At 42.0% G+C, this 23228-nt stretch overlaps 1 protein-coding gene across 4 annotated transcripts in view; it reads left to right on the top strand.

Moving 5' to 3' along the window:
* Positions 1–23228, top strand: part of AFF2 (ALF transcription elongation factor 2) — a 530167-nt gene that overhangs the window by 496143 nt on the left and 10796 nt on the right. For all 4 annotated transcript variants that reach the window (XM_059732873.1, XM_019492849.2, XM_019492848.2 and 1 more), the window contains 8 exons: positions 230–461; positions 3302–3441; positions 4056–4119; positions 7957–8093; positions 11850–11921; positions 12298–12391; positions 14894–14943; positions 18671–18885. In XM_059732873.1, coding sequence (XP_059588856.1) covers positions 230–461; positions 3302–3441; positions 4056–4119; positions 7957–8093; positions 11850–11921; positions 12298–12391; positions 14894–14943; positions 18671–18885 — 1004 coding nt within the window. The remainder of the gene's footprint in view (positions 1–229; positions 462–3301; positions 3442–4055; positions 4120–7956; positions 8094–11849; positions 11922–12297; positions 12392–14893; positions 14944–18670; positions 18886–23228) is intronic.

Raw genomic sequence — 23228 nt, 5'->3', positions numbered from 1 at the left:
AGAACTTGTCCAAGTAGAGTTAAAGCAGTCCCCCAAGCAGAAGACCTTTGTAGCCCAAAAAAGCTAGACCCTCACTGGCCTCGTCGTTTTATTCCTACAACGTAAGGATTGTCACACCGGCATGAGAACTGAACGTAGCTTCCAGACACATAATATGAAGGATTTGGTGATATAGCGAATTTAAAAATATACCCAAAGGCTTGTAACACCATTCCCCTCTGTGTCCAAGGAGCAGCACTAACTCCGTTAAAAAGGCGGCTAAGAAAAGAGAAGAGAAGCTGTTCCCTCCTCCGCTCTCCCCGCTGTTGGATGAGCCAGTACACAGGCGGCACAGCAGTGACAACTCCTTCAACCAAGAGAGTAACGTCACAAACTCCTTGCAGACCAGCAGCTCTTCCTCTTCTACATCCAAACACAGAAAGAATGAAAGCAAATCCTCTGCTAACCCCAAAGGACTCTGTGTAAGTAACTGATCGGAGTTGCTGAAAGTGAACAAGATAAAACAAAAGTAACTAAGCTTTGTTCTGTTTGATTTTTTTTTTTCTCCAATATCTTTTTCAAATCCCCCTGTAACCCCACTGAAGAGAGGCTAGGAGCGGAGCGCTGGGGAGCTGTACACTAGCAACCCTTGCAAGTTCCATTTTTAGATCAGCCTTAAGCGTCTATTTGACACTGGGTATAACTGACTACAGCACCTGGTCCCTGAGCTTTATTGAGCTGCTTTTCCAGCAACGGGCTGTCTGCATTTAGTCCTCCTATCTCTGTCGCTTTTACCACACATGTATTAGAAAAAAAATGCTTTAATCAATTTGGTGCAAGTGTCGTATATTTAATGGATTCGGTGTAATGTTCGTATAGTTCATTTGAATAATATCCCCCCGAATTCGCCATTGAGCACTGTAGCTAAACTAGCTACCACACATTGAACTAAGCATGCAGCAAAAAGCCATTTAAAAAAGACCAGCCTGTATGATACTCAGCACCAGCATATTGTAGCATTTACATTTCTACTGGAAGGTGCCTCCTTAATTATATTTTTCTCGTTTCCCTCCATCCACTTCAGTCCTACTTCCGTTTTCTTTAATTTTGCCCCTACCAAATCCAGGGCTTCCTTACTGGTGGGTTTCACATAAGGCTTAAAACACTACAGACTAGTCAAGCCCTCATATCTGGGCTCTGAAACCATCAGCCAATCAGGCTTGGTCACAACCAGTCCTCTGTCCTCCACACGACTGACCACACTTAGCGTGTATCAGGCTCACGTGGACTAATCAGGGTCCTTTTGTGCCTACTTTCCCCATATCCCATCAGTTAGGTCTATGAACGCTTGGCTTCTCTCCTCTCACAAGCTTGCACACTTCCAGCTCCTATCAGTGAGGTTAGTTTGTGTAGTTCATAAACTTTCAACAATAATGTGAATAACCACTAAAAAAAAATACCCGAATTCCAACGTTCTTTTAAAAATCTCCCCTGTTGGATCAGTCCTCCTTAGGGACCAGCTATAGACACTGGTCAACAATGAAAAGGTTGTCTGCTAAGGAAACATTTTTTAAAAACTTATTAAAAATGTATGAAGAGACAGCAAGCAAAAAATACACAGGAAATTCGGTGAGCATTAAAAAGCAGCCCAGTGAGAAGCTTCACACTGATTGACTACCTACATCAGTGATTTTCAACTAGGGTGCCATGGTCCCTTGATGTGCCTTGAGATCTTTTCAAGGGTGCCACAGGGCCCCACATAATGTTAGCTGTTAGATGTGCAAACATGATTCTCACAAGATAAAGCCAGAGATTTCAAATAGGAATCCTATAGCGTTAAAAATATTCGGACCTGTTGTGGTCTTTCTGAGTTCTTTGCAACAGAATAGCTCTGTTATATTTCTGTATCCAAAAAAGAAAGAGAGTGAAAACAGCTGGAATTTTCTGAGGGGGTGCTTTGAGGCTACAAGGTTGAGAACCATTGACCTACATTACGGGAAATAGGAAAATTATGCCTCATTTCAAGCTAATTTTAGAAAGCAGCCCTAATATGGAATTACAAGCAGGTCTTCTCTCAAATACAAGTTTTGAATTTTAACCAGCACAAGAGTGGGCATGTTAGGTCTAAATTTTTGCAGTTTCCCATATCATAGAAGGTCTCCAACTTCATGCCATAAAAACGAAACATCCAAGTTGTAGTGTATAAGTGACAATAGCCACGTGGAATTATTCTCTCAATCTTATTACTTTGTGATATTATTGTGTTCCTAAAAGCCATGAGAGTAATTTATGTTCCTTCCACCAATATCAGTGCCAAATGAACTGCTTATGTCAGTAAATAAAAGGTGCTGTGTTAACACTAGGAACTCTTCCCTCTTTGGTTCCAGTTTCTCTAGTCAGATTTATGTGTGACTTATCCAGTGAAATATTTACCGTCTAAAACTTCTCAAAGTTTATTGGTTAGTCTATAATTTAGTTCATCTGATTATAAACTGAGTTTAAATACAGTAGACCCCCAGTTTACGCGAGTATTGTGTTCCAGGGGAATTTCGTGTAAGTCTAATTTGCATAAGTAGGGACGACATTTCCCATAGGAAATAATAGAATAGTGAGGGGTTGCAAACCCCAGACATACCATAGTCATAGCTTTTTCCCCCTTTTCTCAGTGGAATCGCCTTTAGGAGGTGCATCTAGCGTCTCACCTATGCATCTTGAGATGCTGCTACCATAATGGCGGCACAGCTCCGCTTGATTCTGCCTGCAGATCTTGTGAGGCATTCACGTATATACTCAAATCTCACGAGCGTTCGCGTATATACATGAATGACGTGCATCTCGAGGGGCATTCTCAAGTCCGGACCCTAATAAAAAAAAATCACGTAAATGCGAGACACGTAAGTTGGAATCATGTAAATCGGGGTCTACTGTATTGAAAGCAACTGTTGTAGTATGTAGCTCTAGCTTTACTCAATCCAGGATACCATTCCTAATTCCTTATCTTCACACTCCTCCATGCACTTAAAAAATGCCTCTTGCAAGTCATGCTCTGTAGCATCCATGCTGATCTTAGACCTTTCGGAAAACATGTCAGTGAGGTCATGCATGTTAGCAATATGTAATCACGGTGCTTAATTTGTTCCAGTGGGTTTGCCTCAGAAGGTAAACTATGGTGATATGTGTGGTATCTGGAGTGTAAATGGGTACTTGAATTTTAGTGTCAAGCAATATCAATCCTGCCTTTCCTTGTTTCGTTTCAATGCTTGTCATTCATTAAAGGTGCCTCTATCCAGCTTAAAGAACTAACAGAAGTCCTTTCCCACAGGAGGAAGAATCACACAATAGACCAGCAACAAACACACTCCCAGACACCAGCCATCTAGAAACAGACATCTGGTGTGCAATGCCTCCATTGTCCAATGGGAATTCTGAGTCAAGAAGACCTAAAATAACATTTGATGATGCGTATGTAGTAACAAACAGCCCAGTCACATCTGATGGGATTTTATGTAGATGTCCAGTAGATGCCTTTGTTGAATGTGACACAAACTTTTGGGATCTTCACGCAAGTGAAATTCCCATTTGGTTCAATGGGAACTCTTACCTTGAGATAAGGACAGCAGTGGGCCCTTGGCAGAGATATTCCTACTTGATGCTGCGTACGGTTTTACCCTTTACAAATGAATTGTTGTCACTGATTAATGAAGATTCTTTTGAGAAATGTTTTCAGATCATAAATGTTGAATTCCAGGGTAATTCTTCTCTAATTTTTTATTTTAGCTCTTCTAATGGAAACTTATTATAGTTAATTGGTTTGAATTATTTTTCCTTTTCTTCTGTTCAGCACACATTAATGGCCCCTCTGGGCTGCTGTTCTCTGCAGCCAGCTATTTTACATTCTGCTCACCTATCGCAGCTTTACCTTCAGTAGCTCATCCTAATATCAGAATGAGATTTAAGCAAATAATTGGGCAAATATGCCTGAATTGTTCTTAGAAGCAGTTGGCACTTGTTTCAGGTGATGTTTGTCCAACTGCTTGACATGAAAGACCTGAAGGAATTATCTTTGTCTTTTATAGGCTTCACAATGCAGACTATTACATGCAAGAGGCTAAGAAGCTAAAGCACAAAGCGGATGCACTGGTAGGTTATCAAATATTTTTTTTTGTCCTTCTAGTCTATTATTGAATTATGTGTCTCAGACAAAGTTACACATTGTGGACCTTATTTGGAGCCCACCAAAGCCCAAAAGGCACCTTTCTGTTGACTTCCATGAGCCTTGGACCAGGCTGCATATAAATGCAGAGTAAATTCAAGGCTGAGCATGGTGAATTTCCCAATGCTGTGCACAGATAACCAAGGTAGCTGTGAGTTGTGTACTGGAAACCACAGTAGTGTGTGTCTCTGCCAAAGTTAAGTAGCCCTGCTGGGCGAAGGGTTTAGAGGGTTTAGCATAGGCAGACGGCCTCACTTCAGTGGCTGTACTGCTTCAGGTACCTGAGTTAGCCCTTTCTCAGAGTCTCTGGTGCCCCTGTACTTCATTCCCCTGTGCCATGTTGGCATCCCCGCATTTTCCAACCCCAGGAAGGTGGCCTAAAAGCACATGCCAGCTGTTGCTGTGTGGGAGATGGGATTTTGAGATTTCTAATTTGGAGACATTGCAAACTGCTCTGGGACAGAGACTCTGAAAACACATTCATTTCACAGTCCATTTTCACAAAATGACGTGACAAAGAGACGTAATGTTTCATTTTAATTTCAACCTTCCAAATGTTGCATTGTACTATAATATTTTAATATAGTATAGACTGGAAATAACAAGAAGTCAGACTCTTTTAACACTATCAAAACTTTTTTTTTCCCTTTTCTGAACAAAATGAAGTTCCCGTAAAATTCACCCAATCTGTCGAACCATTTTGACTTAATCGTGTCTTCTGATGGATGATGGTTTCATCAAGGTTTCTCTAACTAGCACTCCTGCCGAGCCTGAAATGCCCACAATATAAAGCTTTCACTGTAATACAGTGTTTGGGTGTCTATAGACGTGCTCTAATTAGAACATGTTAGAGCAGGCTCTGTTAATTAGAACACTCCAGCGTGCCTCACCTTCATGTGTATAAGCCCCCACACATTTCAAAATGGTTGCATGGGCACTTTAAAGCTCATTCAACAAGCTTTAGACAAAGCACGCTTGCAGGCATTTTGAAATGCACAGAGGCTTATACACATGACAGTGAGGCTTTTTTATTAGAGTGGCTTTCTGGGAGCCATTGTAATTAAACCCACCATCCCAACTTCCGAGTACATGTATAGTCACCCTTTGATCCTGTCTGCCACTGCATGTAGCACAGCAGCTCCTTTAGGACGCCTTAGTGGTACTTGACTCGTTTCTTTAGAACAAGATCTTTGTATCATACAGTTGAGCACGATCTCTCAATTTACTCACACAAATTATACGCAAGTTCAAATAACAGGATTGCAGGGACTATTTTTACCCTTTTTAAGGTCATTTTTTTGCCTGTAAAACATGTTATTTGGCATCCAGGAATCTACCTTTCATGCTTGCAAAATAAGCCTGGCAAACCAAAAAAAGAAAATAAATAGAGAGAGAAATCGTAGTCTGGAAATGCTGCTGCTCTTGCTGCAAGTGGCAAGAAGGACTAGGGGCCTGAGTCCACCAGTTTCAGTCGGCTTTGTTCCTCTTCCCGATTCAGGGGCATTAAGGGGCCCGGTGTGTTTTTCACAGGGCTCAGGCTCTGGTTGTTGCCAACCTCTCCTGACTGTCACTGAGCTAGAAGTCATACCTCCTGACGTGCCCATTTAGAGAAGGTGGCCCCTGCTGATTGCTTAAGACTGACTCAGTAGAGCATATTCAGTCACAATGCTGACATCTATACACAGGGAAAGCTTGCAGAAGCAGACTGACAACACCTCCTGCAGCTGATTGACCTTTAAGGAAAACACACATGGTTCTGGCATAAGCCTGCCTGCTCAACGCTAGCAAATATTTACAGGCTCAAGCTTATGATGGTCTCAACATGCTATGTCAATCCACTTTTCTCCACAGTCTGATTCACTCAGAAAGTGTTGACCTGTCTTCCATCTTCTTACCTTTGACTATGCCCTACAGAATTAGGGGTGTTGCTCAAGCAGAACTAACATGAAAAGGCATTGCACATCATGTTGCCAGCAGGCAGGTCTTTGCTGTCACATGTAGTTTGACACCCCAAGTGCTCTTACTGGAATGCCAAGCCAGCCACTGGGATATAACTTGTTGGCAGCTACAAATGCCCATGAACTCTGTGTCTTGCCTTTTCTTTCCATTATTTAGGCTTTACATGTTTTTTCTCCCGGTACACTTGCACACACATTATCTCCAAGTGACACACGTACCATGCAAAATGTGGTGTTGCTTGTCCTATAGAACCAATTACTTCTGGTTGCTTGGGGCTGACGCAACAAAGCATGCAAAATGGAAAGATCTGTTGTAGTGACAAGGAGGCTAATGCGCATGGTCCCCACCAGCGGCAAGCGGTTTTAACCAGATACGTGGTAGCAGTGTTTCTGGGCTTGCACCAAGAAGGGATTTCTGGCAAAAGTGAGGGCATTTGGAGTATCATGGAGTGCCCCAATATAAGCATATCATTGCCTGGAACAACAGCAAGGGATCAACTAACTACAGATTGGGAAGACTATCTTTGGGACAAGACTATCATTGGAACAACTGGCTGCAGTCAGTAAGCAAGAGACTGTGGAGACCTTATTCTGCCTTCATATATACCCCTGCAAAGGCAGTGGATTTCCACAGCCTTCATTTCAGTCGCCCTGCATTTAGATTGGTATATGTGAGATCAGAATCATGTCCCCTGACTTTATCACCATTAATTTGCTAAAATCACTTTATAGCTAGATTCATTTTCTATATTATATGGAAAATGAAGACCTGAAACAAGGTTTTGGTCTAGATGAATTCTGGGAACTGATTTGTGGTATACAGAGAGGCTCAGATGGGTTGCCATCCGTTCATGACTATATGAAGAATACTGTAGGATGAGCAAACAAACAAAATGTATTTTGTTACCAGGCTGAATTTTGCACAATTAGGATGATAGGGTAGAAAGCAGCATTAAAACTTCTACGACCATCCCCTGTGTGGAACATTTCTGGTGCAGAGAGCTAGTAATGGTAGGCACAGGGTAAAATACACCAGTATCTTTTACCGTTGTAGAGCTCTACGAATACATTGTTATAGGAGACTGCGATTTTGTGAATGGAAAACATATGCAGATGCATCAAAAATATTTTGATAGAGACATACATAGACGTTTTAAACAGGCCTGTGCTATATTGGTTCTTTTACATTAAGTGCAGTATTACATCCAGCTATCAACCATTGAAAACGTTAAATACTATTATGAAATACTTACTATAAAAGTGTCATAAAAATATTCATTCCGCATAAAAAAGAAATCAGTATTTCTCAGTCAGCTTAATCACAACCGTTATCAGGGCTACAACCTTTTGCAATAAAATTCTAGTAAAATAAAATATTTAGCAGTGCTCTATTTTTTACCTTTTCTCCTGTTTCAGTGTAACCTAAGTGAGGAGACTTCTTTTTTTTTTTTCTGTCACCAGTCACAATGGAGCATCACGTTTATTCCATGACAAGTGGCAGGAATTTGTTACTTTAATTCTTGCACAGCAGTGTTCAGACTTAGTCCTGTGTATTGAAGGGGCAAAATGGAATTGCTAAAGTATGCACCAACTCTCATCCTCTGCTGGTGTATATTGGTGCAGTTCCATTGAAGTCATCAGACCGATGCTGATTTACATGGATCTAGCCCAATGTTATGTTAAACCTGGCTTAAATTTATTAAAATATTCATCCTTAGCGTCAGTGTTGCTTTGTATTACATTGTGATCTATCTACCTGGAAATAAAAGCCAAAGCATCTTCTTGATGGTGTCATTCCTATTTCAGTTGGAGAAGTTCGGTAAAGCAGTGAATTATGCTGATGCTGCCCTCTCCTTCATTGAGTGCGGGAATGCTATGGAGCGAGATCCATTAGAAGCTAAATCTCCCTACACCATGTACTCAGAGACTGTGGAACTCATCAGGTTAATGTCCTTTCTGTGATCATTTTCATAATCTCATTTCAGTCATAATTAGAACCTGCTATGTTTTAAAAAATATCATTTCAACATATTAATGATTTGTCCAAGGCATCTTCATCTCAGAAGTCATCATAATTAGTTCTTGCCATTTTATTAATGTCATGGAAAATTTATAATTGATGGACACTGCTTTTATAAATTATCCCCTTTAGAGGTTATAATGTGAGTGTTATAATTTGCAATATTCATAAAATTAAAATTGAAATGTAGTGGGTGGAAGTAAAGTATAGTAATTTCAGTTTGGCAATGACACTTGTCTTTTAAAAGGTGTAGTTTTATAATTCAAAACATTAAAGCGAGTCTATCAGGATTTCTATTTCAAACCCTGTTTTCCAGAGGTTTATAACTTGGCTGTAAAAAATTGTTCCAGGCTGGAACTTGGCATATAAGGTCACAGCCAAAGAGCAAGTTTTTTGCATGTATTTTATATACTATGTGTGTGTGTGTGTATATATATATATATATATATATATATATATCGTTTTTTAATGTTAAAGGAATGTACAGTGACTAAGGTCCACTGAATTCATTTTTAATACAATTTTGCACACTCCTATTCCAGAATATAAATGACAGCCTTTGGCTAATGTTAAGACGCCTGAGTTAGTTTTTGAAAATCAGCTCTTAGTTTCTATAGCTGCCTTATAGTATGGAGTCCATAGCGTGGTCTGCTGAAGAATTAGTGGGCCAAATCTTGCTCACTTGACTCACACACATAATAATCCCACTGAAATAAGTAGGACAAGATTTACTGTTGAGTAAAGCTAAGAGGATTTTGCCCTGACTCTCCTCTTGCCTACACCAGTTTTATCCTCACATATTACCAGTGATGCCAGTGCAGCCATTCCTGATCTACACCAGTGAAAGGAGCAGTGCAAAGTGTTTACTTTTTCTAGGGCATATTTTTATGGGAGAGATCCCAGTGTGTCAGATTAGCTATTAGAGTCTATCAAAAAATAATGCGTGTTTTACATTTTGAATAAGTAGGTATTTACATAATAAAATGTATCAGATCTGAAGGAGCTGTTACTGCCAGGTAAATAATAAGCATGTTAAATATTTAAAAATATGTATTTACATATTACACTTGTGAGAAAGAAAGAGATTACACGGCAAGTAGGATGTTCACACAACACTGAGGATCTAAGTAAAACTCTCAAGGGCCCTGAAATTAAGAACGCCTGCCTCTTCCTCCATCTCGATTGTGCCTAAATTTTGCGGGGTGCCTTACTATGTTGTCCTATGGGCTAGAGGACATAAGCACAACATGATAGGGAAGGGTATAGGGCAGAATTTCCTTTTCTTTAAACCCTGTGAGCATTATTTCATGTGTAAGAAATATTGTTTTGGAGAAGCAAAGCCGCATGGTCCTGTCTGTCTATCTAATTCACACTAGTGTTTAGGGCAGTGCTTCTCACCCAGGGTGCAATGGCACCCTGCTGTGCCTTGAGATCCTTGCAGGGGTGCTACAGGGTGCCAGACCCTTCTAGCACTGTTAGGTTTACAAACATGACTCACAAGATAAGAGAGTTCAAACAGAAATCCATAGTTGTGTCTTTCTGAGTTCTTTGCAACAGAAAAAATGGCTATATATAGGCAAAAAAGGCATAAAAACTAAGCTGGCTTTTCCAAGCGGTGTCTCGAGCCTATGAAGGGGTACCTTGAGTGTAAAAAGGTTGAGAACCACTGCTTTAGGGGTACAATCCTATGCTTATTGAAGTCCCTGGCAACCCCCCTGTTAATTTTAATGACGCAGGATCAGAGGATACTCTGCACAAGTAAATTATTAACGCTTCATGCTGATGGCCATAGTGGATGCTCCTGATCTTAATCCTTTCCTCGTTCTGAGTGTCACCAACTTCCTTACCATAAAAGAAGAGTCTCCGCAGGCTGCTGGCGTTCATATCCATTTTTAAAGCTGCACCCCTGTTAAGATTGGGTTAAGTCAGGAATCGCTGAATGAAGTACTGTGACCTGGGCAATCTGCAAGGTTAGACTAGATGGTCTAATGGTCCCTTTGATCCTTCAGATATATGAATCCATGAATGATAAACCATTGCACACGGAAGATGACTAAACTCTACTCGCTTGCCCATGGTTTCAATTACTCTGAAACTCATCAATTCCTCAGCTGGATTTCTTTAAAAATAGGGGGTGTTGGGGAGTACTGCACCAGTGCATATTAATCACTTAATAGTATAATATCAGTTTGGATAGGCACAGGGCCTGATTTTCAAAAACTGTTGCACAGCCAGCAATTAAGTGCCTAAATTGTGTGCATGGTTATCCTGACTGCCCAAGTAAATCAAGTGACTGCACAGGTAAATGGCAGGTAGCTTCTCAGCTGGCTGTTTGCACTTGCAAATACACAATTTGTATATGCCACCTTGGGACTGAGTGTGCAAATTAAATGCAAAATAGTGCACCTGTGTTTTTTTAAAAACACGGCCCTTAATGTTGCCATGTTACCAAAAAAAATAAAAGGCTATTTATGACTTTCCTCACCACTCTCATGGGAGATAGATAGACCCCCATTCTCTCCAGCCCATTAATTAAACCTGCTCTGAGACGTGCGTATCCGCAGCAGACGTTTATTTGTGGAAACAAGTGGAGCATCTCAACAACTCAGGATGTCAGAGGCCTGGCTGCCAAAGGCATTTAGAGTAATTGTTACACCCCAATCCCTATCTTAGCGCTGCGACTCCTGAAGAGAAGCACATCTTGGTGTTTGACCAGCTTCATTCAGTGTGACTAGAGGTAAAACTCCAATGCAGAGGGAGATAAGGTGCTCTCCGGTGCTGTGCTGGAGAGCCGCACATGGATCTGATGGGAGGGTAGCGCACGGCAAGCAGGATAAGAGCAGAACAGCCTGCCTGCACTCCATTACCTCCTTGCAAATGAGAACTCATCAAGACTGCCCGGATACCTTAAAACTTTCTTACGCAACGCTGAACCCTATTACTTATTCTAACACAAGTACCTGTGAAATTGCATTAAGGTTCAGAACAATGATTTTATGCGATGAATTGATTTTCAAGAGACTAAACGCAGGGAATAGAGTGTGCTCAGTTAAAGTAAAAAAAAAAAAAGAGGAGGGGTGGAGAGGGAGAATAAGAATACTCAATCATCCAAATGTTGGACGGCAGCAATTAAACAGCACAGGAACACAAAATATACAAGCATCATAAATTAATGGACCTGAGAACTTAAAAAGCTGTGAACATGACCTTTCCTTTATTTAATACCCTTTTCTTGCATAAAACATTTTAAAGACTTTCCAGAGGCATTTATGAGTGGGATTTGGGAGGTATTCTTCAACCTCCATAGTCTTAGATATAAAACCAAGCTCTCTCTCTCTCTCTATATATATAGTACAAACAGGCCTGAGCCTTCAGACTTTGGGCCAACGCTTGTTGCAAGTAAAGACGGCGCTCACCTCGGTTTATGGGCTGTAATAGCGTTAACACTCTCAAAAACATGTCACCTCATTGGCCCAGAAAGTGGCTCAATGATTTACTCTACTCTCCAAACTTTAAGTGTTGCTTTCTGTTGAATCCCATCAGCATAGAGCATTGTGGTCAGTATTTATTGTCGTTTTAGAAGTATATCCGTCTGCGGCAGTTATTGCTCAAAAGTGTCACCAATTTTCCTTGAAGCATCTTAACACCCAATTTCCTCTCTCCTCACTTTTCTTACAAGGTATGCAATGAGACTTAAGAATTTCACAGGTTCATCTGCCACAGAAGGAGACAAGAAGTTGGCAGTTTTATGGTGAGTCCCATTGCAACCATGTAGAAGCCACTAAAATCCTGAAGGGGGACTTTAAAAGTACTGAATTACTTAAGCAGCTTACACAAGATCATTATTCTTGTTTTCCATTAAACTATTAAAGGATAACTAATGGATTTCTTCAGCAGCTGACTAAACATTTATTCTTCTAATTTATACTGTTATCAAGATGGGATTTTAATGCTCTTGCCCAGTGTTTTTATTTTTTTATTTTTCTCCATTTGCTTATGTTTCACAATCTAACCTTAGAACAGAAACTGCAAAATATAGATCAGCATTTTTTTTTTTATTTTTTTTTTACAGTTTATAGGTTTCATTAAGCAATGGAATTAACATAATCCTTTCCTAATTACCACAGCTACCGATGCTTATCACTTCTCTACTTGAGAATGTTTAAACTAAAGAAGGACCACGCTATGAAGTACTCCAGATCTCTGATGGAATATTTTAAGGTAATCTCTGTTCTGTTTAACTTGTGTTCACACAGAATGAGATTCACCCCAGCCTTAAGGATTCATTGCACCATTTATCCTCTTCAATGGGAGATGTGGTCAGGATGACTATAAGGAGAGGACAAAAGTTGTTTCTCTTTTTTATTTAAAAAAAAAAAAAAGTTTTCTGACCAACTAGCTCCAATCTCAGTTTCGCTCCTCCTGCCTTTGAGGAAGCCCATGCAACCTTAACGGTGTTTCTCCTGATTCAGGGCCTGATTGAAAGCTCTTGAAGTCTTTGGACATTTTTGTCTTGACTTCAATGAGCCGTTCATCTGGTCTTGCATAGGTGCAAGTCACATCAAAAAAAGTCCCAATGTTTACTGGCTCAGGATCTTCCACGAGATGCATGCCACTTACTTTGGCCTCAACCCAGGCCACTGTCTCTTTAAAGGTGGCTAGGACCGAAATCATATGACAGTTTACATTCAACTGTAGGCACTGATTTTTTAAATTTATTTCTTAAAAACAAAAAAGACTTGGGGCCTGATTCTCTTTTATGAGGAGGCCACTTTGCATGACAGTAGTTGCATTCAGGACATTTAAAATGGATGTATACATAGCAGTGTTGAGAATCAGGTCCAGATTTTGAGAAGCAGTTAAAAAAAAAAATATCGTGCTTTTTTCAGGACTTAAGATCAAATCCCACAAAAGAAACAGCTCAGGTTGTGAATGCTACTGTGTATGTAAGGAGGACTAATGTAAATTGTATACCAGAAACAGGCCTGAAGTATATGCAATTTAAATGTTCAGGATCTCTTTATCTGAAAGGTCTAGGTGAATTACATTTAAGAAAGGAAAATGTTAATGAAAATGTTAGTGTTGTACTGCTACATAGGACATAAGTGCTCTTAGTCTTCTGTATACATCAATGACAAGCCAGAATGCCAGGGCTTTCAACAGGTTAGTGCGGGGAATGTGAAGCCTTTTATAAAACGAAGGTGGATGTTAAGCAGATCTGTTGTCTACGCTGATGTTTTGCACGGTTTTCAAGGTGAAAGGCAACTTTCAAGGTCTAAAACAGAGCTGAATGGGAATTTTTTGACAGCATTTTTTTCATCTGATAACAATATTTTGGCAAAATGAACTGCAACATTTAAAACGTAAAGCAAAATATCTGGGGAGGATTTTGGAGACTTACAGTTTTTGTCCTAGGAAAAAAATCTTGGAAAGTAGCACAAGATGGAAACACTGTCTTTCACCCAGCTCCCATCTGCAGCTCCCCCGTGACAGTCAGGATTGCTAATGTCAAAGCTGCTCTTTCATGGTTTGAAGATCTTCCAGATTGCTTAAAAGATCCCTTTGCACACCCCGTCTAATGCAAACCGTTCCCTCCAGCGTTCGGTTTTTAACTGGGAAGCAACTGAACTGTGCAGAGAACATGCAGGCAAAGCCAGTGTCACCTACTAGATGGTGCAATCTGCTTTGATCCATGTGTTTTGGAAGTTATAGTTGCAGTGTAAGTCCAGAGAAAGAGTTGGCTTCTCTTTCCAGCTACCACTGGCACTCTCTATGATCTTGGGCAGGCACTTAACTTCTCTGTGCCTCGCTGAAGCACTCTTTGAGTGTAAAGCCTGTGTTAAACTAGCCAAGTGGACATGCTAATAATAACACTTCACAAGGATGTTGCAACATTTAATTGAATTATCATCATGCACTTCGAAACCTTTGCAGCAAAAGTGTTGTGCAGAGTGGTCGCTCTTAGAAACTGGCCACTTGCCTTAGATAACCAAGACCCTCATTTTATCACTTGTAAGGGGAACTGGCAGTAATTGGTACTCTCCTATCTTGAACAAGGCTGGCAAAATCTGGACCTTATCATTTGCTTGTTCTGTTTTTTGTTAGCGTAGTATCTTGTGCAAAGTGCTGTCCAAACACCAAAGGGGAGATGGATAAGAAAAGTGTGTGTGTGTGTGTGTGTGTGTGTGTGTGCGCGCGCGCGCACACACACATACACACGCATATGCACTGTATAAAAGCAAGAGGATTTGGTTACATCCCCGCAATAAGATTTTCTTTCCGTCTTTCTTTATAGGCACTTGCCTATAATATATAGGATCCCATCAACACCAAGCTTCTTTTTCTATTGAAAAACTCAACAATCCCCCTGAAGGTGAAAGGCCTGCTGCACTTTGTAGAGCTTATTTTGCAGAATACATTTTAGATAAGGATAATTAAGCCACTTCTTTATGAACTGCAACTGATTTTGCTGGAGCTGTTGTATATCTGATATTTCATCAAGTGACTTTCATGCTCCTGATTGGATCCTACCAATTATCCAGCCAACTATTTTATTATGAGACTATTATGTCGGGCTGATATTCTGTATGCACTGTGGCTTCTAAAACAAGAAGTGCCAAGTGTTGCTGTAATCAATATTAATGCACTTTAAATCAGACTCGCATCTTCTGAACAAGGAAAGAATCATCTCCTTTATTTGCTTCTTGGTTTTGTTTCTTACAGAACACTTCAAAAGCCTCGCAGGTCCCCTCCCCTTGGGGTGGCAATGGAAAGTGAGTATTTGCTGCTACCTACCTCTGCCAAGGGCATGAGTGATTAGTAGAGGGGGGAGTGTTTTGTTAACCATCAGCTCTTGGATTATGCGTCCGTCTTCCATAAGTCATGTTTCAGTCATGTAGAAAGTCTGAAAAGCTGATATGAGCTGCTACCAAATTCTCTGTTGAAGCTGAATGAGGGTGATAAAAATATCTGTTAATTAGATAGCAAGTACCATGTCATTTCAGGAAGTCAAAGTAAAGTTAACCTCCATTGCAATGATTTTTCAATGATTCGTTCAGTAACGAAAGACCAATGAATGTTTCATTGATATACAGTAAGTGTGGTTTAATAAAACTGAAGGCATAATAGTGGTGAAAATGGGAAGGCACTTAATCAACCAATTATCTGAGCCTTTATACTAATGCTAACCTCCCCCCCACACCTCAAATATAAAATCACAATAATCTAATTATTATCCTATGTTCAGTGAAGGCACGTTACCATTGCACCCTTACTGTAGCACATGATGTAATATTGTACCTGATGAGCATGCCTGCGCCTTGTCCACAGAGCTCCCGGGAGCACTGCCGGAAAGCACGGCCCACCCACCAATTCCCACGTCCCCTGAACCAGCCCTGAAAATGAGGCGACAAAGCTGCCCTGGAGGTGCTTTGCTGCACTTTCAAAATATCTATCTTTCAAAATATCTGTCTATCTATCTTCAGTGTGCCTGAGCACGTGGATGGAGCATGCTTCTCCAGGGCACTAGGACATATGTCCTTCTTGCTGCCATCCCAGTGCTACCCGTGCAAGGGCAGACAGTGCTTCTTCCTTCACCTCCTTCCCCATTTTTACTTAACATCCAGCCAAATCCAAATCATGCCCATCAGTCCATTCTGTTTCAGGTGATTCGTGAGCAGAAAGGTCCAAAGACCCAAACCCACAATCACTCAAGTCAAGGGGAAAGAAATGTAGCCTTCAGCAGGCTTTGAATCAGGCCCTAAGTAAATGCCAAATAAAAATGAACATGTTGTGCTTGTCTGTGTAAGAGGGACTCATTTTTACATAACACTCCTAGATGAGGTGCTACCACAGGGTCTTTGATGTGTACCTGTATGCTGGCTCAGACCAGTCCAAGTGGGAGCTTATTAAACACAGCTAGGGTTAGCAGATGAAAGGGAACATTCCCAGCGTTTCCAAGACTTCAGAAAGGAAAGCTGTCCATGCTGTCCTTCGAGTGTGAGTTTCTCAGAGCTGGGACCGTCCTGAAATACTTGAAAAGCCCCCAAGTATTGGATGCTGCCAAAATCAAAAGTCAAAGATATGCCCAGGCCGAACAGCAAATCAGGCTGACAGGGTTAAGGCCACCGGTTTAGAAGCACGCAAGGGAGTGATGGAGCCAGCACCGCTTCCAGCTTTTGGCCTCCCAGCCATAACAACAGGTTCCCGCATGCAGCTGAGCTGACTGGGGGACGTTATCAGTGCGAGTCCCGAACAGGGCTTGAACCATGGGCCCGTTGAGCCACAGCAAGATGCCTTGACCTGATGTCCAGCTCTCGGGTAGCTGTCACTTCTAATTTGATACTGAAGCTAGCTCCGGAGATATGTAGGCAAAAGTGCATCTGCTGCATAAGAGCCTCTTTCTTCCTTTTATTCCAAGACAGAAGCTTACCGCACGCAATAGCAATTAAGAAGAGGCAGGCAGGTATCACTGTGTGTTCACATGCTTCTGTGCTGCTCCCTGGGGGCTCCGATCCTAGGCAGGAGCTAGGCAGGTCTTTCTCTTACGCTGAGTTCAAATGAATTGGGAGCCCGCCAGAGCTGTTATGATCAGCATTAAAACTCCTTTGTCACCTGAAGTGTCGAATCCAAAGCCATGAAAACCTCCACCTGGCCTACTGGAAATTCAGGCCACGTTGGCTGACAGCATTGTCAACCTCTGCAAAGTTGGCCTGAATTCCAAGCTGGCAATGAAACAAATTTCGCCTGGTTTCATTACAGAAATTTTTTCCCACCTCTAGCTGCAATAAGCGCAAGATAGAGAGATTTAATAGACTCACCACCGTAATAATGGCAGTGCGCCTTTCCCTGCACAACAGGGTAAATCCAATGAACAGCACACTTTATTTGGCAGAAGTGCGTCAGCTTGTAAGTGGCTCTAGCAAAACACTCTCGGTCCCCTCGGATACTACAAGATTGTTAACTGCTCCCAGACCTAATCAAGTAGAGTTCAGATCTTCTGTATGTTAAAAAAACACTGCGGTGGTGTCAAATCACCAGTATGTTTGGAGACTCACAAATAAAACATTCCTGCTGCAGGATACACTTTGATAGAACATATCGGCCGGGTGAACAGCTACTAACTGCCGAAGTGATGGGGAACACTGTTTCCATGGGGCGGATATAGGGGACCCCGTTGCTGATAATGCAGCTGGAGAAGGACGCTGGGCTATTTTCATTCCATTTAGAAAATGCAGTATAATGAGTGCTGCTGTTCAACTCTTCACCCCACGCTTGTGGGGCAAAACGGCCCTCTGGCTCCAGACCTGCATAGCAGCTAGCCGGTACAGGAGATGTAATGTGTTTGCCTCGTGTCCCTGTCCCCACACACAAGTGGTGGGTGAAGTCTGTCTCTCTCTCTTTCCCTGCTTTGCCTTTAGAGGACTGATCCAGCATCTGTTAAAGCCAGTATGAGTCTTTCCATTGAGTTCCCCGAGTGTTGGATCTGGCCTCTAATGAGGCCGAACATGAGCAGAGCGATCTCTATAGCACTCCCCACAGCTGGAGCAACAATAGCTGCCTGCCTGGGGGGGAACAGGATGTGAACCCCTCTCCCAGCACAGGGTCTGGCACCTTTCCTCCATTCTGGGTGCCAGAAGCAATTTAGCCCTGGCTTTGAAGTGCATTGTGCGGCCATGCCGTGCATTTGCTTAGGGAAGTGGTTCCAAATGGGGGCGAGAGGGGAGAGTTTTGGACCCCTTAATCTTGTTCATAGAAACCAGTTTTCAAAGAGAATAGCTGCGAGGGAGCATTCAGCGCCACGTGGCTCTAAACATGTGAGATTGCAGTGGGTGACCTCCTTGCTGCCTGTAGCTGCAGGTGATTCCTAATTGCCGGTGTTAGAATTAAAAGAAAATCTATATTAGAACATTAGTGCTGCACTAAGTAGCTAACTTAAAACACTGCTCTTTATAAAGCAGTGTGCAGATGAACTGTTGGCAATTAGAAACAAATCTCCATAGCAAGTCTTAAAGAATCCTATAGAGATATTCATAATCCTACAGTACCCCGAGCTCCTAATACTGCTCTGCAGGGTGCTCTTAAGAATTGCACTTTGCTTATTGTGGTGACTGTATTTGTAGCAAACTGTCATTGTGGTTTCCACAAAATGCTTTGATAATAAGCCAATATTGCACATTGAGTGTTTTCTAACTACCATAGCAGCTTCTGGCAGCAGGTAGAAAAATCGTTACAGCTATGAGATACTTCTTTCTCTGAAAGGTTGCTATATTTTTATGATAAAGATATATATATATTTTTAAATAACAGGTTCATTTGTACGGAGAATTAAATCCCTTTTTATTTTCAATCAGCCGCAGTTTATAACCTCTCCTCTCTTGTAAAACAGGAGCTCGTAACGGCACGTCTTCTCTGGACTGGGTGCAGATTTGATTTTAAGTGTGTTCAGGAGAGAGATGAAATTATATGGGAGCGGGAGTAATTTGCCTTTCGTTCTTACAGGAGCACAGAAACTCCATCTCCCATGTCTCTCAGCCCATCCCCAGCCAGTTCTGGTGGGAGCAGCACAGGCCCCGCTGGGTCGTCCTCAGCAGGAACCATCACCATCCCCCAGCGCATCCACCATATGGCTGCCAGCCACGTCAACATCACCAACAACGTATTGCGGAGTTACGAGCACTGGGACATGGCCGACAAGCTGACTAAAGAGAACAAAGGTGCCTTGTTCACTTTCTGCTTTTCAGGAGTTTGATAAATGACTTGTGTGTGCGCGTGTTTAGTTTTCATGGGGGAACTGAACCCAGGACCACCTGAGCTAAGAGTATAACCTCTCCGGCATGAACCATCAGACTCCAAATCCACCTGCTGGCAAGTGTAGAAAACTCATCTCTTCTTTTTTAGCAAGCACAGAGGGAGGGCATGTAGCGCACACTGAACAGTGGGTTAGGAGAGCAGCTGGCAACTAATTTAACAAAGATGAGCCCCAAGTGATGACTGCCTTTGCGTCTGCACATTTATTCCCGGTTTCAGCCTCTCGTGGAGTACGGAAGTTATTTTCCAACTCCAGTTGTCATCCCGCTTAAGGCTATTAAAATGCTTGCTAAGGTAATAGGTGAATGTTGTGAGATGTTACGATTATGCAGTGAGACCGATTATAACATAGGCATGGAAAAATAGCGACCTTAGCTTGCCAGCAATCGGCCTGTGATTCAGTTTATTTATTCATAACAACATAGCATAAGTTTTTGCCATGGCTGACTCAGAGAAATGTTGGCAAGCAGTTCTTGGCTGGTCTATATTGACTGTAACGGAGGTGAACGGATGTGATTAAAGGTCAGATTTGGCTCACTGCTTGCAAGCCATTGACCGTCTCCATGATGATGCTATCTGTCAACTTCAGTCTTGCCCCTACCAAATTATTGGCAAAGCTCCCTTTGTTTTCAGTTAAACAGGGTTGTGTTCGGGATCTGTTCTTTGTCTTGGATCATGAGATCCCATAAAGCTGCATGTGCAAATTGATCCTATTCCCATTCAAATCAATAGCAAATTTCCTCTGGTTTTTGAGAGACTGAAATCAAGTCTTTGGAGTGTTTCATATTTGAATGCTAGCTAGCGAGGGCTTGTTCCTGAATCAGGGACAGCAATTGTAAATGGCACATCAAACGCCTCCCAACTATCTCTAGTCTTATTACACATTGGATAAATTAACCACAGTGTTATAGGTTTTCTTTTTTCCCCATAATCACATCCATTGTCACACTGCATTAAAGTATTCCTTTTCAAATGTACTGCAGAATTTTGCAGTGGTAATGCAGAAGGGTGCTCTGATAGGAGAATGAGATGGCGATAATCTTGTAATTAGCTCTGTGTGTTGTGGAGTTGTTAAATGTTCTGCTTGATATTGAATCAAAATAGCTCAGGCATCCAGCCAAAAGACAGAATATGTACCCAGCAAGTGCTGTTATCAGTCCCGGAGCCAGTTAGAGAAAAAAGCTGCTGAATCTCATTCTGCATTTCTTTGCCCCGCACTCTTTGTTCTTCCTTTAGTCTACATTCAAATGAGCCCAGATCTACAAAGCACGATATGTGTAATCCACATTTATATAAGGAGACACATGGACATTGGTGGGGCTTGTTGCATGCATATAGGTGATTCATGTGAGCAAGAGATTTAATGCAAGCCCCATTCCTGCATTTTACCCCTTTTTCACAGTTTGCAGCCTTCTTGCAGTGGCTTGTAGTGCTGTTTTTACTTCAGTGTTGGAAACCATTCGAGAGAGAGCTCAGGTTTTCCTGCGCTCTGTAGTAGTGTGTCCTTTCAATTCTGGTCCAAGGCACATATTTTCTAATTCAATATTAGCTTTAAAGCAAGCACTTGAACACCATTAAATGGTATCTTGAAAAAAATGTACTGGGTAGCAGAAAAAGATAATGCACCGCATTAAACTGGAAGCAACATCCATGTGCTGGGACTAATTACCCTGTCACTCACTGGAGCCAATTAGCATGCCTAAACAGATATGGCTGCACTGCTTCTAGATCAAGAGGCAACTCTTGATCTAGATCTGCTTCTGGATCTGCACTTGAGGGCACTGCTCCAGAGCCCCGGCTGGATGAGTCCCTGATTGAATTCTCAGCATCAGGAGGGAGTTAGGCCATGTTGGGCTCTTCCTGTTTAAAAACAGAAAAAGGAGGACACCCATAGCAAACGCTAGGGACACTTTCTGTCAAGCTGCATTACTTAGTCCCTGCCCCAGCTCTCATCCTGTTTCTGGTGGGTCCTTCACAGGGCAGGTTGCCAGCTGCGCTGTCAAACTCTCAGCTGACAGTTCTGGAATCAGATGTTTTTAATCTTAAGTATATGCCCTTTTAAATCCTTTGCAGTATTTTTCCCCAGATGGTGGAAGCTCATCATATCTATTTAGGGCTGCTTGGTACAGTAAATTTCAGTCTAATGTTCTCTCAGAAACAGGTTTAATTAGTTGTTTCGGTGTTTGTGGCATCCTAGATAAATGTTTTCGGACTGGGAAACTGCAATTAGGCTTTAAGTAAAGTTTCTGACGTTTGAAGCAATTATTATTATTTATTGGAACATAGAATTAAATCACTGGAGCACCAGCAAGGCTGGGTTATTTCACTCCTAATTCTATTGATTTCACATGGGAGAGGAAAAAAACATAGGAAGGAAGATTAAAGAACCTGCTGGTGGCTGTTTCTTGACATGACTGGTGCTATCCCTCAGCTTTTCTCATGTTTGCCTTAAGCCATATCACTTTATGCTGTGACACAGTCATATCTCACAAACTGACCAAGGTCAGCCTGGGTCAGTACTTGGATAGAAGACCTCGAAGCAGCATTCAGATGCTGCAGGAAGCACTGGAGGTGACTCTGCAGCCAGCAGAACCATTGCCCCAGCACAATGTTAAGTGGCCCGAAGCTGAGACGGTAGCTGTGTTAGATGAGATGAGAACGCAAGGTCTTGACCACATCTTATTGTGATTATTACATACTCATTGTCTGACTAGAGGCTCCCTACTGAGATCACAATCTCATTCTCTTAGGCAAGAATCCCATACTGAGAGAAGCTTGAAGAGCTGATGGTCTTCACCGATAAGACAGACAATAGAGGCCAGAAAAGACTGGGGGGAAATCCAGACCCACTGAAGTCCATGCAAGGATTCCTTTTGACTTTGATAGGGTCAGGATTTCATCCAGGGATTTGCAAAGTCACAGAGAGAAGCTGCCTGTTGCCCCTTGCTTGGGATAAGAGGTTTCTTGGCCTCCTGCATGCAATTACAGATGGCCAGTAAGCCCACTTTGACATTTTTGGGTGAGTGGAGAGCAGAGCAGTGACGGCCTTTGTGGGACATTTGTTACTTCTTTCTCAGCACAGTGTTGCGCTGTCTAGTCCTCCTGTATCCTTCTTGGAAAACTGCCTCTTGCCTTCCAGGGGTTTGGGTTGTAGCCGTGTTGGTCTGAGGACATGGGCAGACAAGGTTCCTTGGGTGAATTTGATATCTTTTATTAGACCAACCCAAATGGTTGGAGAATAGTTATTAAGCAAGCTTTCGGGTTCAAAAACCCTTCGTCAGGCTAAGGAAGCTTCAGCAGTTGGTGTGTGCTCTTCCCATCTCCTGAGTGCCTTCATCCTGCCACACTCCCCCTGCCCTTCCTTGTCTGGGGGCCCACAATTACCAAAGCCATTTAGATATATAGTGCACTGGTTCTTGACAGCTTTTGGTCATGGATCCTGGTTCTGGCATTGCAACCCAACCTCCAGTTGACTCGCAACTCCTCATGATCCCATGTCCTTCCACGCCCTTTTGCAGTAACTGAATTTCTCTGGGAGGGGTGAGCTGCCTTGGTTGGGCGCTGTGATCTAAGAAGTGGCTGTGGCTCGACCTTCTCCTTTCTTAGTTCTTTGCTCTGCTGCTGCTGAAGGAGGAATTGTGGGGAGCTGAACCAATGAAGGGTGCTGTGACCCCACCAAAAAAGAAACTTCTGTAGCCTCAACTGTGGCCCCTAGTGACCAGGAGACAATACTGCATGGTAATCACTGCTCGTTCCTAGCTGTTTAGGTTGTACACATATCAAACTAGGACTCTGATAATCTTTGATTTTCTGCCTTGTGAACTGAGTCAAAACAAGAGCATTGGCAAACACCTGTAGCAATATCCTGATGAACTTCCAGCCTAAGTCAGTACATGCTGTCTGTCGAAAGTGTCAATCCGTGGTTTCAGTGACACCGGCTGTTCTTCCCCTCCTGCCTTATAAACAATATAATGTTACTGGTTAGTAAGTGCTACAGTCTGACTCCAGACGTGACTGCATTTCAGCAATGAGCACAATATATTTGAGATGCCCCAGCAGAAAACCAAGATACAACTGCATTATATAATATTTAAGACAAAAATTGGTAGCTTGTAATATAATGTTTTCGTTTGCATTTATTACACAGTTTATATTTACTGGGTGATGTATAATAGCCTGCTTACAACATGTTTCAGTTTCCTTTGCTTAAATATTGTAATGTGATAACATCCAAGGGGAACACATTGCT

This window comes from Alligator mississippiensis, chromosome 8 (genome assembly GCF_030867095.1).
Source record: "Alligator mississippiensis isolate rAllMis1 chromosome 8, rAllMis1, whole genome shotgun sequence".
In the NCBI taxonomy this organism is placed as follows: domain Eukaryota; kingdom Metazoa; phylum Chordata; order Crocodylia; family Alligatoridae; genus Alligator; species Alligator mississippiensis.
Note: the sequence above shows the minus strand (reverse complement) of the source record. Positions and strands in the feature narration are given on the sequence as shown.